The sequence below is a fragment of the Somniosus microcephalus genome, chromosome 10, assembly GCF_052327205.1.
Source record: "Somniosus microcephalus isolate GS21.2 chromosome 10, FLI_Smic_1.0, whole genome shotgun sequence".
Lineage (NCBI taxonomy): Eukaryota > Metazoa > Chordata > Chondrichthyes > Squaliformes > Somniosidae > Somniosus > Somniosus microcephalus.
This window is the reverse complement of record NC_140996.1, coordinates 137,450,757-137,466,697: the sequence shown is the minus strand read 5'-3', so window position 1 is coordinate 137,466,697 and position 15,941 is coordinate 137,450,757. Positions and strand designations below refer to the sequence as shown.

Here is a 15,941-nt window from a genome sequence, read left to right as displayed (position 1 = left end):
TAGAATCAACCATCTGTAAATAGTCAGCAACACACTGCTACAGAATTTATTTTTCCAAAATATATTGCCAGGCATAGTAACTCCTCCAAGCACTTCCCCCAGTTAGGTCTGCAGTACTTTAAACAGTTCTCCATTAAAAGACTGAAAAGTGAACATAAAAAGATTTAAATACTTAAGTTATGCTTAAATGCAAAATAGATTGACTAAAGAGCGATGTAAGATTGATAGATTTATAAATTAAGCATACAAATGTCTGATTTCTTAGGCAAACTGTTGATGCACACAAATCACAATTTGTAAAAAAGAGACAACACCAATTGTGGCAAAAAACACATTCATTTTGTTCATTTTAACACAAGGTATACATTCTGTTCAAATTAATTATACCAAACAATTTTAATCACTAACAGACTGACAGTTCTTTCATTCCAAATAACAGCACCATTAAGTACACAAGTGAAAAACATTTATGTATTTCTTAGATTACAGCTATTCACAGTCTGGAGATTCTTGCAATACAATCTCAATGTAGTGATCTACAAGCCTGTGCACACATCACTGTCAGCACAGCAGTTCGAGTTGTGCCATAGTTGCTCTGCACTTTTAGCTTCAGTGCCATATCAAGAATGTTGTTGTGTTGGTGCCAAGTGTAGAAAACAGCTGATGTCATCTAACTCAGCCCACAAAATGTTCCTTTTTAAAAAATCTTAGTGACAGCCTGTACCAAAATTCAATTTTCTAAATGAGAAGAATGCCCCATTAGGAGTTCTCTTAATATCAATGGAAAATTCATCAGCAATACATTTCGCCAGTAAATTTTATCTCTTTATATGTGTTTGACCACATATGTTTGGAGCTTTGCCATGTCTTCACCACAAGTAAGCAGTGGGACTGCATGCTCCCCATTTGCTATGCATATGGTGTTAGCACTGTACTGTAAGTGCAGTACAACACAGCATTAGACGGATATATAATCTGTGCTATTGTTGATTTAGTGTGCGAGATCTAATTAAATTATAATCGTTCAGAAAGAGAACATACCTTTACTATTGTACATATTTAGAGATCAGCAGCCAATCATCATTCACAGATATTTGTGAAATATCAAAGAAAAGTAAATTTACATTTTTTTTAATTCCATCATTTGCTGAAAGGCTGAATAAGGTGATCGGAGTTTGTACAGGTTATTATTGGTTTTGAAAATAGTCGGACAGAAAGGAATGCCATTCTTCTGAGCAATCTAAATTATCGTGGACAGTTGCATTTCAAAATTAGTCGCAGCATTTATTCCATGTTTGGTTTGGCGGGGCGGGGGGGCAGAAGGAAACCAAATGTATGATGAACAATTTATTTTTTCGAAATAACAATATAAACATGTAAAATTTAAGAGGGAAAAATTCATATTTAATAAAAAGTATAAAATTTGTTAATTTTTTTTAATTAACTGCGGTTTAGAAAAAACAAATCACTAGAGTTCTAATACAAGACGCGTCTCCAGAATATATTAGTGCAACATGCAGGCGCAGATTGTACATTCCTGATAGCTTCATTTTCATTTGTCCAGTAAAGAACAAGTTTTAAAAAAAAGAAACACAAGTTATGTACAGCTTTGCCCTATTACTTTTGAATTGATACTAAACCCAAGATAAGCATTGACACTGCCATATTTGCCAATAAACATTTTTACTTTCTTAAAAAAAGACAGTTTCTTACTGCAGGAGATGAACAAAACATTGGGGGTTACTAAAGGTCAAATGGTCAGTGGTGAAATGGTTTAATAAAATAAAATCTCTTATTTTCCCCACAATGGGGTTGGATAAGGGATTTGACCAGCCATGATATACAACACTTAATAGGCATGGAGCATTTAAAGTTAGGAGAGAGGGAGAAGGAATGAAAGTAAGAAAAATCAACAATTTTTTTCTCTGACACACACACCTTTTTAAAACAGTCCCATAAGGTAACCCAACAAGAAGTGGAGAAGGAGGAAGGATAGGAAAAGTGAGGGTTTGATTGGGGAAGGAGAAAACCCCCCAGAAAATTAGTCTTCCACTTCTGACCTCAAAGTATTGTAATTCTTGATAAATGCTTATCCCTTTCTAAAAAAGGGCAATGGTTTTTAAAATTATCCTACCAGATTCTATAGTTTATAAAATCAGAATGTCATTCCCTACAAACTAACATTTATATGTGTGTGAGAAAGTAACAAATGTAAAGTTATAATAGTAGTTCCTACATCTCAGCATCCAAAGGAACCACTGTTTTAATATAGCAACAGCAATGTTACCTGCAACTTGGTAGCACATGGACACTCTAATCCAGGGTATTAGAGAGGAAAGTCAGGCTGGGAAGATGAACTTGAGAAATGGCAGTGATTTCGGAGTTTGATAATATAGGGAACGTTTGGTGACAGTTTCTGTATGTTAATGTTGAGGATGTTAAAAAGTTTCTTACCATTTCATTGTTAAAGTAACCGCTCCACTTTCTCTTTTGTGTGGAAATTTTCAAATGATTCCTTGCAGGAGTCATGAGAGCACATGAGCAGAGGCAAAATAATTGTATGCTCATAGCAAAATATAATGTTTCCTACAATATCTTATAGGCACACTACAGGAAACTCTCGTTTAAACGGCACCTAAATATCCGGAATTCTCTATTAACCGGCAAAATTCATACTCCGAAAACACCTCAATAACCGGAATTGTTGCCAAGTCCGAGTGTGGCCGAGTTAGTCAGTGGGGGTAGTTCTCTAAACTGCCACTACTCGGCTTCTTGGCACTGTCAGAAGTCAGAACACCTCAATAACAGGAGTCTGACTCTGTTAAAAATAGCCTTGGTAGATAACCCTCTCCATCATCCGGAATTTTTAATCAACCGGCACCATCCTGGTCCCGTCGGTGCCGGATACCAGAGAGTTTCCTGTAATTCTAAACAATGGGGTACTAGTTCTTTGGGCGGCAGATTAAAATCTCGAATAAATGAAAAGTTCTAGCTCTCTCAAGCTCAAGCTCAGAGTATATGCAGGCTGCCTCAATTCAGTGCCAGGTGGGCACTTTCCTTATAATCCAACCGTTATGAAAATTAAATGAAGGATTACACTGAACTTCAAATTAGTGGTTGTATTTTAGTACGTGACAGATTTAATATCAACTTTAATCTTTTGGGTGTTAAAACAAAAATAATTAGAACTCATTATCTTCAAAAGAATATTGAAGTTACACGTATAGAAGCATTAACCAGTTCACTGTGGTTTGTGCTCCGGGGTTGGGGAGATTTCCCATGAGCAACAAAATTGTTAACCCATTTATAAAGAAGAGTTTTTATTTTACACATTGGACCGGAATTTGCAGTGGGTAATAATGGCGAACAAACAGCATTTGCCGACATTACCCCTTTTGAAACTGACTGCAACTTCAGGATATAGCACATGCGCATCTAAACGCCTAAATCCTGAAGTTGTGGTCAGTCATACACTGCTCCAACATTGGCTGCACTGTGTCCCCCTCTCCCCCCCGCCATAGCCAGTAATCAGTGAAACTGACAAGAACGTGGGCTTTTCCGCAGTAATATTGCAGTTAAGTACCCCATTAAATGTTAAGGCTTATTGGATTAGGTGTAACTGGGGTTTTAATAACATATTGACTGCTAAACAAACGTTATGGCCCTAAAAAAATAATTTAATTTTGTGGCGTGTCAAATTTCTCCATTATGATAAAAATTACAATTTTTAAGAAACAAAAAAACATTTTTAGAAAAAAGTTTGTTCATGATATTTCAGCTTCTACCTTATCCCCAATGTGAGAGCCCCAATCTTTGTTTTGCTCTCTAACATTTTTTTAAAGTCCAAATGAAAGCAGCTTCTCATTTCCTGGTTCCCAGTCTGTGAGAAATCTGCAATGTGATTGGTTGCTTAGACAGCTTGTTGACATCACAGCAACTTGCACTGGGGTATTCCTATTACACCGCGCTGAAATCACGTGAAGGTTGAAAAAAGCAAACTTCTCACCAGAGATTGCGAGAATGGATGTGTCATTGAATGTCAGCAGTAGAGATCTCGGTGGGAAACTTTCTTCGGGGCCAATGGTGAACGCCTTTGCTTCGCTGCTGACTGCAAATTCCAGGCCAGTGTATACAAAGGAAGTTTTGCCCCCATGGTTCACCACACAGCAAGATCCACACTTCAGCTGCATTGCCTGGAGGCGGTAGAGTGCAAATTCCCCGCAGGAAGGGAAAATTGGAAGGAATCAGTCCGGGTGTTCTTACACACCTCTTAGTGACCGGTTACCTAGCAGCACTGGCAAAGGCTCCTTCTGAGTAAGACCTAAAATAGGAGAAAGGGAAGAAATCATGCAGTGCTGATCTTTAGGAGTTTTCCTTTTAGTAAAAATATTAGATTTTACAGTCACACATGTACAGATATTCTGGAGCTGCTGCTGACAGTCAATGACACATCCATTCTACCACCCAGAAAAACATTTTAATGGTGTAAAAGGTGAAAGCTCAATATTTTTGTAACTCATGATCCTTGGTAATGTTAATATGGGAATACAGCACAACCCTTAAGTTTTCAATGATAATTAACATTCTTAAAAGTACATTTTAAAAACAATGTTGCTTTTGAAGGAAGTCATTTAGAAATTGGGTCATTTTCTCCTAAACTGTCAGTACATAGAAATACATATGGAAATTACAACATGGAAACAGGCCATTTGGCCCAACCAGTTTGTGTTGGCATTTCTCTCTACGTGAGCAAATAGTTCTAATCACATTTACCCATCCTGTTCCCATATTCCTTCAACCCCTTTTCCTTCATCCATCCATTCTAATCTAATCTTGAATGCTGACATAGTTTCTGCCTCAACCACTAACCCTGGAAGTGATTAGCACAGCCTCTCAATTCTGTGTGAAGAAGTTTCTTCTGCTCTCAATTCAAAATCTCTTACATTTAATCTTGTATTTATGGCCCCTCGATGACTGGAAACAGTCTGCTTCTATCTACCCTGTCCCATCTTTTCATAATTTTAAACACTTTCATAATTTGGGATTTTCTCAGAATACTCTGGCAACATTTGCCCTTTGAGAACTAAGATAGCACTTCTGCACCATTAATAGTATTAATTGCAATAATTTTTTTTAAATTACAATATTAATACTGAAAATTATGTTCTGATTCAAGATTCAGACCATGCTATTTACAGAAAATCATTTCTGTTGATGGCTCTTAATAGGAGAAAATGTTAAAAAGGTTTTTACTCTTTAGTGGGTGAATATCTTCCATATGCAAATAGACCTAAATTGTGTCCCAAAGAGACCTACTTCTGCCAACTCACCTACTTGGTGTGCGCATTGCTCAATTATCCCAGCAGTGAAGTAGCTTCAGACACAAAACATTATGTACAACAATAATCTTATTACAGGTGCAAACTGCAGCTCACTGCAAGGTTCAGTTTTCCAAGGACATCAATTCAAATAAAGAGTTGTTAGGTTAATTAATACTTTTAGCTGCCAATATTTTTGGAAGAAATCAAAAGTGTGTCTTGATGCAATAGTTCCCTCATTACTGTCCTCTGCCAAGCTACATGCAGCAGTGCTGCACACATTGCAAGAGTACGGTTTACTAAAAACACCATCCTTCACCATCATACAATACATTCTAAGTGTAAAATATAGCAAAAAGCTTTATTTTTGAAGATATTTTGTGATGGCTAGATAGTATCAGGTTAATTCGTTTTTTTTTTTTAAAAAGGTCATTTTAAAGGCCAAAAGTTCTGTGGAAAGTACAATCCTATAACAGTCAGTCCTGAATCGCATCACACTATTTAGCCTACACTGTAAAAAAAGGAATAAAACGGAATGTAGCTTCTGCCAGCATCACAAGCGAAAATACTTCAGAATTTTCCACAACACCGCAGCAAGTGGTTTAGAACACAGAAAAGGTCAGTGTTTGTGAGTAAACTATTGACAACCATGTGAGACTGTTATGTTTGATGTAAAGTGCAAAGATATCCAAAACAACAGTCAAGGGTATAAAATGTTGTTGCCGATATTATCATAACATTGGCAGAAAATGGTGCAGCGATTAGAGAGTTGCATTTTATTCACAATGCTCTCCTAATTTCAATTTCTTCTATTAGATAAAAGTAAAAAGACCAAAAGCCTACCATTAAATAGGCTAATACCTTAGATAGAAGAGCAGGGAAGAGTTTGGTACAAGCACATTATATGTTCGTAGAATGGCATCTCAGTTTTATAATTAACTCATCTTTCTTAAACAGTCCTAATTAATATAATGGCTTTCCACAACTGTCTTATGAATATATGCTCCAAGTATCATGAAACTTGAGCGAACAAAAATGTGAAATACTGAAAGCTATTCTCCAAGACTGAGCTCTGTTTCACAAAGTATCAAAGGATAATAAAACAAAAATTCAGGAATATGAAACACCTGATGGATTGTGAGATGTAAATATTGTAAATCAAGAAGCAAAAACATATGAAATGACTAACATGAAAGTATTAATGGGCTACACCTAGGGAATTATAATACTAGAGTTGGCGCATTGTCAGCTTTAAATGGGGTGCTGTAACTTGGTTATCATAATAAAGGATAAAACGATCATAGAAATGCCTAATAAATAGTTCAATAATTCAGAATTCTACCTAGACTAGGATATAAAAGCTACAGTATGACCGATGGATTTCCATGGTCATATTTTCATAATGGTTCAACGTACACCAGTAATGTCGCTGTATTCACACACCTGTTATTACTTCATTTGAATTCCTGTTCAGTGAATAAAAGGTGTAGTTCATTTCAGGTGCTTTTTCTGCCTTTTCAATGATTGACAGTTAATACATTCACCTGAAGACAACAGCGTTTGAAAATGCTGGAGGTAATTAACAACATGACTAAAGACTTCCTAATAGGAAAAATATGGTGGTCCAGTGCTTTCCACTAATCAAATTTCCACACAACTTTACATTTCATATGTAACAATGTGTTAATATTTAAGCATCAGCCCCATGACCAACACCAGTAGCTAAATGCAGCCCTGATGACACATCCAATTAATATAAACCAGGAAGGTTGCAGGTTTAATGCTTAGTCTGTGCTGAATAAGTCAGTCTCAGCAAGGTCACTGGTACAGGGACCACTATTGGCCTCAGTGCCCTCGAGCATGGGAATGGGAATACAAGAGACAGTCAAGGTTCCTTCTCGAAATCACTCTCCAGAATTGCTGTTGACCGTGTTTATGTGACGTGTGAATGTCAGAGAAGAGGACTGGGCTCAGTTGTAATGACACCAGACCATGAAGAAATAACATGTTGATGCTTACAGTCATGCATGATTAATGCCCTTGGGCAGGAGAACATTGCGCCTGAGAAAATGTATCCCAGCATGAATCGTCACCTTCAGGAAAGGAGGAGTAACAGTTGGAGAAGAAAAATAATTGAATATAGGGAAGATTTTGTCTGACTGCTATGTGTAGCAAAAACATAAATGTTTTATAAATTTATGACTTTGCTACACAACACAGACAAAATCTGCTTCTGTAAATTTTAAGTCTTGCATAAAGACGATCAGGGAAGATATTTTCTGTGTTGTGTAGCAAAGTTGTAAATTTATAAAACATTTATGTTTTTGCTACACATAGCAGTCAGACAAAATCTTCCCTGATCGTCTTGAAGCAAGACTTAAACTTTACAGAAGTAGACCTAAACCTCATGGCTTAAGTTAAAATAGCAACAGAACAGCTTCTGTACAGTGAAATACAGTAAGTGGCTCAATCAGTAACATAAGCAAGATGAACAGAGACAAAAAAGATGGTGTCTGAGCTAGCTGCATAAATTCTACATAAGTGATGAAAATCATACTTTTGTGGGGGTGGGAACAGGGGTTAGCAAAATTTCTAACATAGGGCTATTTAAAAAGGGCTTAATGATCACATGCAGTGCTTACAACAAAATGCACAATTTCCATATATACTAACCACCTCAATTCTCAATGTAAAATGACTCAATTAAAAACCCATCTAGCACCAATACATTGTTTGAAGCATGGAACCATCAAGACCTCAATAGTTAAAAGCAAATCCAAATACTGTATCATCATCTACATTTTAAGTTACTCTTTCTAGTTAACTATTAATACCAGCCTTCATTGTTTAAGAAGCAGCAAATTGACAAATTCTGTGCATCAAATAAGCATTTGGCGGAGCTACTTCAAAAGCACAGCAAAGTTGTGAAAATGATTTTTTTTTAAATAATTCTAGATCTTGTAGTGTTACTTTTACTTAGGCAATCTGGAGCATAAAAGCTTTCTACATTTGTGTGTGTGTTTTTTTTTTTTTTTTAAATATCAGCCTGCCATGCTGAAGCCCAGAAATCACCTTAAGCTTTGGTCAATAAGGTAAGAATTGCAGGAATTTTCTTCTCCATCAGAATACCCCTGCAAAGCGTCAGCTCGATTTAATGGCTGGTGTTCACATGAGATCTAATTAAAGTTGCAGCAGTTCAAGTAGCTGATGCTTCTGCCTTCACCGGGCAAAGGTGATGCTACATTATTGACCAGTGTGTGCTGCTTTGCCTCACCAATCAACTGGCACGCAAGGTCAAGGAACAGTTTTTCAACATTGTCTGACTCTTTTGCTGATGTTTCCAGGTAATGCATATTCTGAGATTCTGAGAATTCTTCAGCCCTTTCTCTGGATACTTCTCGTTTCTCTGCTAAATCAATCTTGTTGCCTGTGAAACGGGAAAGAGGAATAATTTAGAACATAGTCACAGGAAAAAATATCAATGCTAGGATGTCAGCCTTAGCGCAGTGGTAGCACTCCTGCCTCTCAATCAGGAGGTTTTGGGTTCAAGAGACTTGAACACATAATCTAGCCTGACAAGTCAGTGCAGTCTTTCAGAAGAAACATTAAACACAATCCATCTGCCCTCTCAGATGGATGCAAAAGATCCCATGGCACTATTTGAAGAGGAGCAGGGGCATTCTCTTTATGTCTTGGTCAACATTTATCCCTCAATGAATCTCACCAAAAAGCAAAATCTGATCATTTATTTAATTGTTGTCTGTGGTACCGTGCTGAGCAAGGTACCACAGACAATTTTGGCTGCCATGTTTTCCTATATTACAACAGTGACTATACTTCAAAAGTACTTCATTGGCTGTGAAGTACTTTGAAGCACAGTGGAAGGCACTATATAAATGCAAGTTACTTCTTTTCTTTAGATAAAGAGGATTACAAGAAAAGCCATTTCCATCGGGAAAGAAAAAAGCAAAAATAGCTGAAGACAGTCCAGATAAACATTTTAAACCCTTGCAGGTAAATATGCTTCAAAAACCTCATATGATTTTGATTGGACATTATTCTTGACCTAATTCTATGGAGTCAATTCCGATTCTCTGCCTGCCCGCACCCCACCCCCACCTCTCGACTGCAAGTCGAGCAGATCTGAAGTGCACACTGCCCAAAGGGACTAGATCCAACCTATATTTGTGGATTGAGGGCATATAATGGCACTGATGCTCCCTAGCGCAAGAATGTTCTTTGAAGTGGCTTGAATCCAAAAGGGATGAAACTCTAATGACTGCCAGGATCGGTAATGGCAGATGGCATCAAGGTCTTCTGGCTGCTATCCAAATACAGAAGGAAGCAGGCCTAGTGCCCTGATAATCATCCTGTTATTTTTGAAAACAAAAAGTCTTTCTGGAGCCACCATGGGTTTGCTGCCAGCTCCTTCTCAGAAACTCTGATCTGAGGGGGTGGGGCACTAAGACCTACTTACTGACCCTTCAAAAGCCTCTCCACCATCTACAAGGCTCAAGTCAGGAGTGTGATCAAATACTTAATCTCTACCCCTGCACCTGGACTAACATTTACCCTCTCCAGCACTGGCACACTGCGGCTGCAGTATGTACAATATACAAGATGCAATGCACCAAGTTTACTTCAACAATAACTCCCTCCCCTGCGATCTCCACCACCAAAAAAAGTTGTGGGAACACTACCACCTCCAAGACGAAAGCCATCCTGTCTTGGACATACATCGCTGTTCCTTCATCGTCACTGGGTCAGAATCGTGGAATTCCTTACCATTGCGGAAACACCATCAGAAGGACTGCAGTGGTTCAAGGAGAAGACGCACCAACACCTTCTCAAGGCAACAAATGCAGCCTTGCCCACATCCCAAGAACAAATAAACAAAACTAAGGCTCACAATGATTGCCTTATTAAAGAAAATATATTCCAGGCACTGCTCTTCCTACTTACCAACTAAAACAGTGGTAACTTTATTGCTAGCATACTGCTCAATCTCCCTCAGCCATTCAGGAAGACAGCGGAAGGATTCTTCACATGTGATATCATAGGTCAATATTAAGGCATTTGCACTGCGGTAATAGCTCTGTGTGATGGATCGAAACCGTTCTTGTCCAGCAGTATCCCAAATCTGGAGCTATGGGACAGAAGACAAAAAGAAAATTACAAATCAATGGGAGTCACTGCAGAAAGATGTGAAAACTTTGGGCGTAATTTTAACCTAACCAACCCAGCATGAAACTGACAGGATTGGGTCAGCCGCCCATTTAACACCCCACCAGATTTTGCTGCCCATTGATTTTGCTGTGGGGGGCCAACCCCGTCCAGTCAGTTTCCCACTGGGTGGGAAAGGTTAAAATTACCCTCGTTGTTCTTCAATTTTCCTTTGCAGATTCAAACTATATTACAAGTAATTTTTACTTCAATGTATTTGCCTTCTTGAACCCCTTCCCCCCCAGGAATACCATGCCTTACTAGGATGAGCATAGACAGTGAAGACTCCCCAACCAATTCTCTCTACGATTAGGAGTTACCAGGCCTATGATCAGCACTTCCCACAAAAGTGCACCTCAGAATGGCATCTTAGCAGAGTGGAGTATTGAATTTGGATCCTACCACTCCACAACACCACATGCTCCTGCTCAAATATACCAGCACCAGGGCATATGCACAAACACAAGTTATTAATTTGGCCAGATAAGCAGTTAATCTGCTTTTAGTGATGTTGGCCAGATATTGGAAATTCCATGCTCTTTCTGAGCCAGTGCTACAAGATCTTAAACCAAGGCCCTATTATATAGTTTCTTTAGCATAGAAAAATGACCAAAGGCACTCCACAGAGACATAATCAGACAACAATGGACAGTGAGATAAAGAAGGAGAAATTCGAGTGGTCAAAGAGATAAGTTTTAAGGAGGAGAGGGAGGTGGAGAGGTTTAAGGAAGGATTTCCCAAGTGTGGGGCCAGGACGGTTGAAGGCACAGCCACCGGTGTCAGAGGAACGGAGCGTTTGTGGGGGAAGGCTGTAGAGCTGGATGAGGTTAAAGAGATATGGAGGGGCGAGGCCATGAAGGGATTGAAACACCAGGATAAGAATTTTAAATTTGAAGTGTTTGGGAACAGGGAGTCAATGCAGGTCAGCAAGGACAGCAGCGAGGGGTGAATGGGACTTGGTGCAGGATAGGAAATGGACAGCAGAGTTTTGGATGAACTAAAGTTTACAGAGCATGGCAGATGGGAGGCCGACCAGGAGGTTACTGAACAGTCAAGTTTGGAGGTGATAAAGGCATGGATAAGGGGTTTAGCAGCAGATGGGTTGATGCAGAAGCAGGCAATGTTACAAAAGTTGGAATTGCTGGTCTTTGTGATGGATTTTATTTTATTCATTAGCGGGATGTGGGAATTGCTGACAAGGCCAGCACTTATTGCCCATGCGAAGGTGGTGGTGCACCACCTTCTTAAACCGCTGCAGTCTGTGTGGTGAAGGTACTTCCACAGTGCTGTAAGGTAGGGAGTTCCAGGATTTTGACCCAGCGACGATGAAGGAACAGCGATATATTTCTAAATCAGGATGGTGTGAGACTTGGAGGGGAACTTGCAGGTGGTGGTGCCCTTGTCCCTCTAGATGGTAGAGGTCGTGGGTTTGGGACGTGCGGTCAAAGAAACCTTGGTGAGCTTCTGCAGTGCATCTTGTAGATGGTACACACTGCATACATAGAAAATAGGAGCAGGAGTAGGCCATTTGGCCCTTCGAGCCTGCTCCGCCATTCAATATGATCATGGCTGATCTTCTATCTCAATACCATATTCTTGCTCTCTCCCCATACCTGTGTCTGTGTCTAGAAATCTATCTCCTTAAATATATTCAGTGACTTGGCCTCCACAGCCTTCTGTGGTAGAGAATTCCACAGGTTCGCCACCCTTTGAGTGAAGAAATTTCTCCTCCTCTCAGTCCTAAATGTCCTACCCTGTATCCGGAGACTGTGACCCAGAGAAACATAGAAAAATTGGAGCAGGAGTAGGCCATACATGGTGCACCGGTGGTGAAGTGAATGTTTAAGGTGGTGAATGGGGTGCCAATCAAGTGGGCTGCTTTGTCCTGGATGGTGTCGAGCGGAAACCAAACAGAGCATTGGTGAACAGGTTATTGTTGAGTAAGTGCCACTTGATAGCACTGTCGACAGCACCTTCCATCACTTTGCTGATGATTGGGAGTAGACCGATGGGGTGGTAATTGGCCGGATTGGATTTGTCCTGCTTTTTGTGGACAGGACATACCTGGGCAATTTTCCACTTTGTCGGATAGATGCCAGTGCTGAAGCTGTACTGGAACAGCTTGGCTAGAGGTGCAGCTAGTTCTGGAGCACAAATCTTCAGCACGACAGTAGAGATGTTGTCAGGGTCCATAGCCTTTGTTGTACCCAGTTCGCTCAGCCATTTCTTGATATCACGTGGAGTGAATCAAATTAGCTGAAGACTAGCTTCTGTGATGGTGAGGACCCAGGAGAAGGCCGATATGGATCATCCACTCAGCACTTGTGGCTGAAGATGGTTGCAAACATTTTAGCCTTGTCCACTGCACTTGCATGCTGGGCTCCGCCATCATTGAAGATGGGAATGTTCATGGAGCCTCCTCCTCCAGTTAGTTGTTTAATTGTCCACCACCATATACGACTTGATGCGGCAGGACTACAGAGCTTTGATCTGATCCGTTGGTGGTGGGATCACTTCGCTCTGTCTATAGCATGTGGCCTCTGCTGTTTTAACATGCATGTAGTTTTGTGTTGCAGCTTCACCAGGTTGGCACTTCATTTTTAAGTATGCCTGGTGCTGCTCCTGGCATGCTCTTCTACACTCCTCATTGAACCAGGGTTGGTCCCCTGGTTTGCTGGCAATGGTAGAGTGAGGGATATGCCGGGCCATGAGGCTACAGATTGTGGTGGAATACAATTCTGCTGCTGCTGGATGCCCAGTTTTGAGCTGCTAGATCTGTTCTGAATCTATCCCATTGAGTACAGTGGTACACAACACGTTGGTTGGTGTCCTCAGTGTGAAGACGCGACTTCGTCTCCACAAAGGACTACGCGGTGGTCACTCCTACCAATACTGGCATGGACAGATGCATCTGCGACAGGTAGATTGGTGAGGACGAGATCAAGTAGGTTTTTCCCTCGTGTTGGTTCTCTCACCCCCTGTCACAGGCCCAGTCTGGCTGCTATGTCCGCTCAGTCACTAGTGGAGCTGCTGAGCCATTCTTGATGATGAGCATTGAAGTCCCCCGCCCAGAATACATTCTGTGCCCTTGGTCCCCTCAGAGGTTCTTCCAAGTGGTGTTCAACATAGAGGAGTACTGATTCAGCATCTGAGGGATGATGGTAATTGGTAATCAGCAGGAGGTTTCCTTACCCATGTTTGACCTGATGCCATAAGACTTCATGGGGTCTGGAATCAATGTTGAGGACTCTCAGGGCCACTCCCTCCCAAATGTATACCACTGTGTCGCCACCTCTGGTCGGTCTGTCCTGCCAGTGGGGCAGGACATAACCAGGCATGGTGATGGAAGAGTCTGGGACGTTGGCTGAAAGGTATGATTCTGTGAATATGACTGTCAGGCTGTTGCTTGATTAGTCTGTGTGACAGCAATTTTGGCACAAGAATTAGCCCAGATGTTAATGAGGAGGACTTTGGTTATCAAGGGAGCAGCAGATAGAGGAGGCGGCCAAGGATAGATCCTTGAGGCTATGGAGGTAACTGTGCAGGGCAGGAAGAGAATTCATTGCTGTAGATGCTCTAGCTACAATCAGAAAGGCAAGAGCAGAACCAAGCACAAAATCCCACTGAGCTGGACAACAGAGGAAAGGCATTGGAGGAGGGTGGTGTTGTCAACTGTGTGAAAGGCTGTAAGAAGGGATAATGCAGCAGAGTCACAGTGACATTGGTTAAGACCATTCCAGTGTTGTGACAAAGACGGAAACCTGATTGGAGAGATTTAAACCGCTGATCTGAAAGACAGCACCTTCGACAATGCAGCATTCTCTCTCAGTACTGCTTTCGAGTGTCAGCCTAGATATAGTTTTCTGGTTCCAGGCTTGGGTTTAAATTTACAAGGTTGTGACTCAGGAAAGAGTGCTACCACTGAGCTAAGCGGACACTGAAGGGGATAACTTTGAGTATGCACCGACAGCAGAGAACCTCCTCTGTCAGCAGCGCATACTGAAAAAATCACAACCTGGGCTGCCCCGTTAGTTATACCAAATGGGGAAAAAGATTAGGCAGTGAAAGTTATATAAATTTAAACTGCCTCATTATTCAAACCAAGAATCATTTGATCGCCCACCTCTATTTCCTCAAGTCCACATTGACTGATAAAACAAAAACAAAAAAAAATAAAGTTGACTACTGACTAAATACAATTGGGTTTATAATATTATTTTGGTAACTGGTTAATTTATTCTAGATTCTCTATGAGCCATGCATCATTCCTCAATTGAAAGGATATGCAATTGACCGGTACCAATGCCACTCTCTAACAAGCTGCTTGGAAGTGCAATAAAGGGCACGACCATCAGTTTTTCCTCTCTATATAGAAGATTCTACTAGCCACTGCTTGATGGCTCTACGAATGGGCTTGGGAGCTCACTGTAGGGAGAAACCCAGCACATCACACCAATCGGTGCAGCACATTTGTGAGCAGTGTGATTACATAGCATCAATTTGCTTGAAAAACCTATAAAACCAGGATCTAGTCAAGATATTTCTAACAGAAAATGTCTTGGTTGGTATGAGAATTATTTTGCTTCTTTTTGTAAATCGTGGTATGAAAATTGAAGAGTGCTGATAAGTAGTAGGTTTCCAAATCAAGGTTTTCTTCTCACAATTGCATCAGAATACTGTGTAAGCTGCGCTCGCCTTTCTTTCTTTCCTGGTGTTGTCTGTTACTATCGAAGTAGGTTTCTCACCGACAAGAATGCCAGATAATTGTCCCTTTGTAACAGAACAAACTGTTTAAATTTGTTATTCATTTATTCAGCTTTGAATTAATCATTCTTGTAGCAATCTGGTAGTTTAAAATTCCCTGCACATATTGCTTACAGTTTGTGTTACTGCGCTCTTGTGTAATTTTGTAGAGGCCAGGCGTTGTGTTTACAGTTTGGGAATATATGTGGGGAGGGGGAGGGGGCAAAAAGGAGAAAAAATTAAATAAAAGATGAGGAAAAATGCCAAGGAGTCAAAACACTGCTATACTGAAATACACAAGACACGCTGAACAAAAATGCTCAATCCCCTAGCATGGCCCCAACACCCATGATGCACATTAAAATCTTGGATGGGAGAAAAAAAACCTTAAGCAGTCTTTTATTTATGAAGCTCCAAAGTCTATACATTAGTAAAACAAAATCCAATCGAGCTGCTTAGTTTTCAATGAAATATTTCACTTTGACAAGTTTAAACTTTTCAGGCACACTATCACTATATTTGCATTTGTTAAAAGACTAAAGTGGTTATGCCTGTAATGAAAATGATCAGTATTTGGCAACAAACAGAAGGCAGTTTGCTGCCAAAGATGGGAACATTTTATTAACTACACACAGCTCCTTTACATTAAAAATATTT

General features: G+C 40.2%; 1 protein-coding gene across 3 annotated transcripts in view; it reads right to left on the bottom strand.

Annotated features, from left to right (window-relative positions):
• Window positions 1-317: 317 nt before the first annotated feature.
• rab30 (RAB30, member RAS oncogene family) overlaps window positions 318-15,941 on the bottom strand; it is a 176,422-nt gene continuing 160,798 nt past the window's right edge. For all 3 annotated transcript variants that reach the window (XM_085998893.1, XM_085998891.1, XM_085998890.1), the window contains 2 exons: window positions 10,281-10,464; window positions 318-8,745 (listed from right to left, as the gene is read on the bottom strand). In XM_085998893.1, coding sequence (XP_085855019.1) covers window positions 8,495-8,745; window positions 10,281-10,464 — 435 coding nt within the window. In that variant the 3' untranslated portion in view covers window positions 318-8,494. The remainder of the gene's footprint in view (window positions 8,746-10,280; window positions 10,465-15,941) is intronic.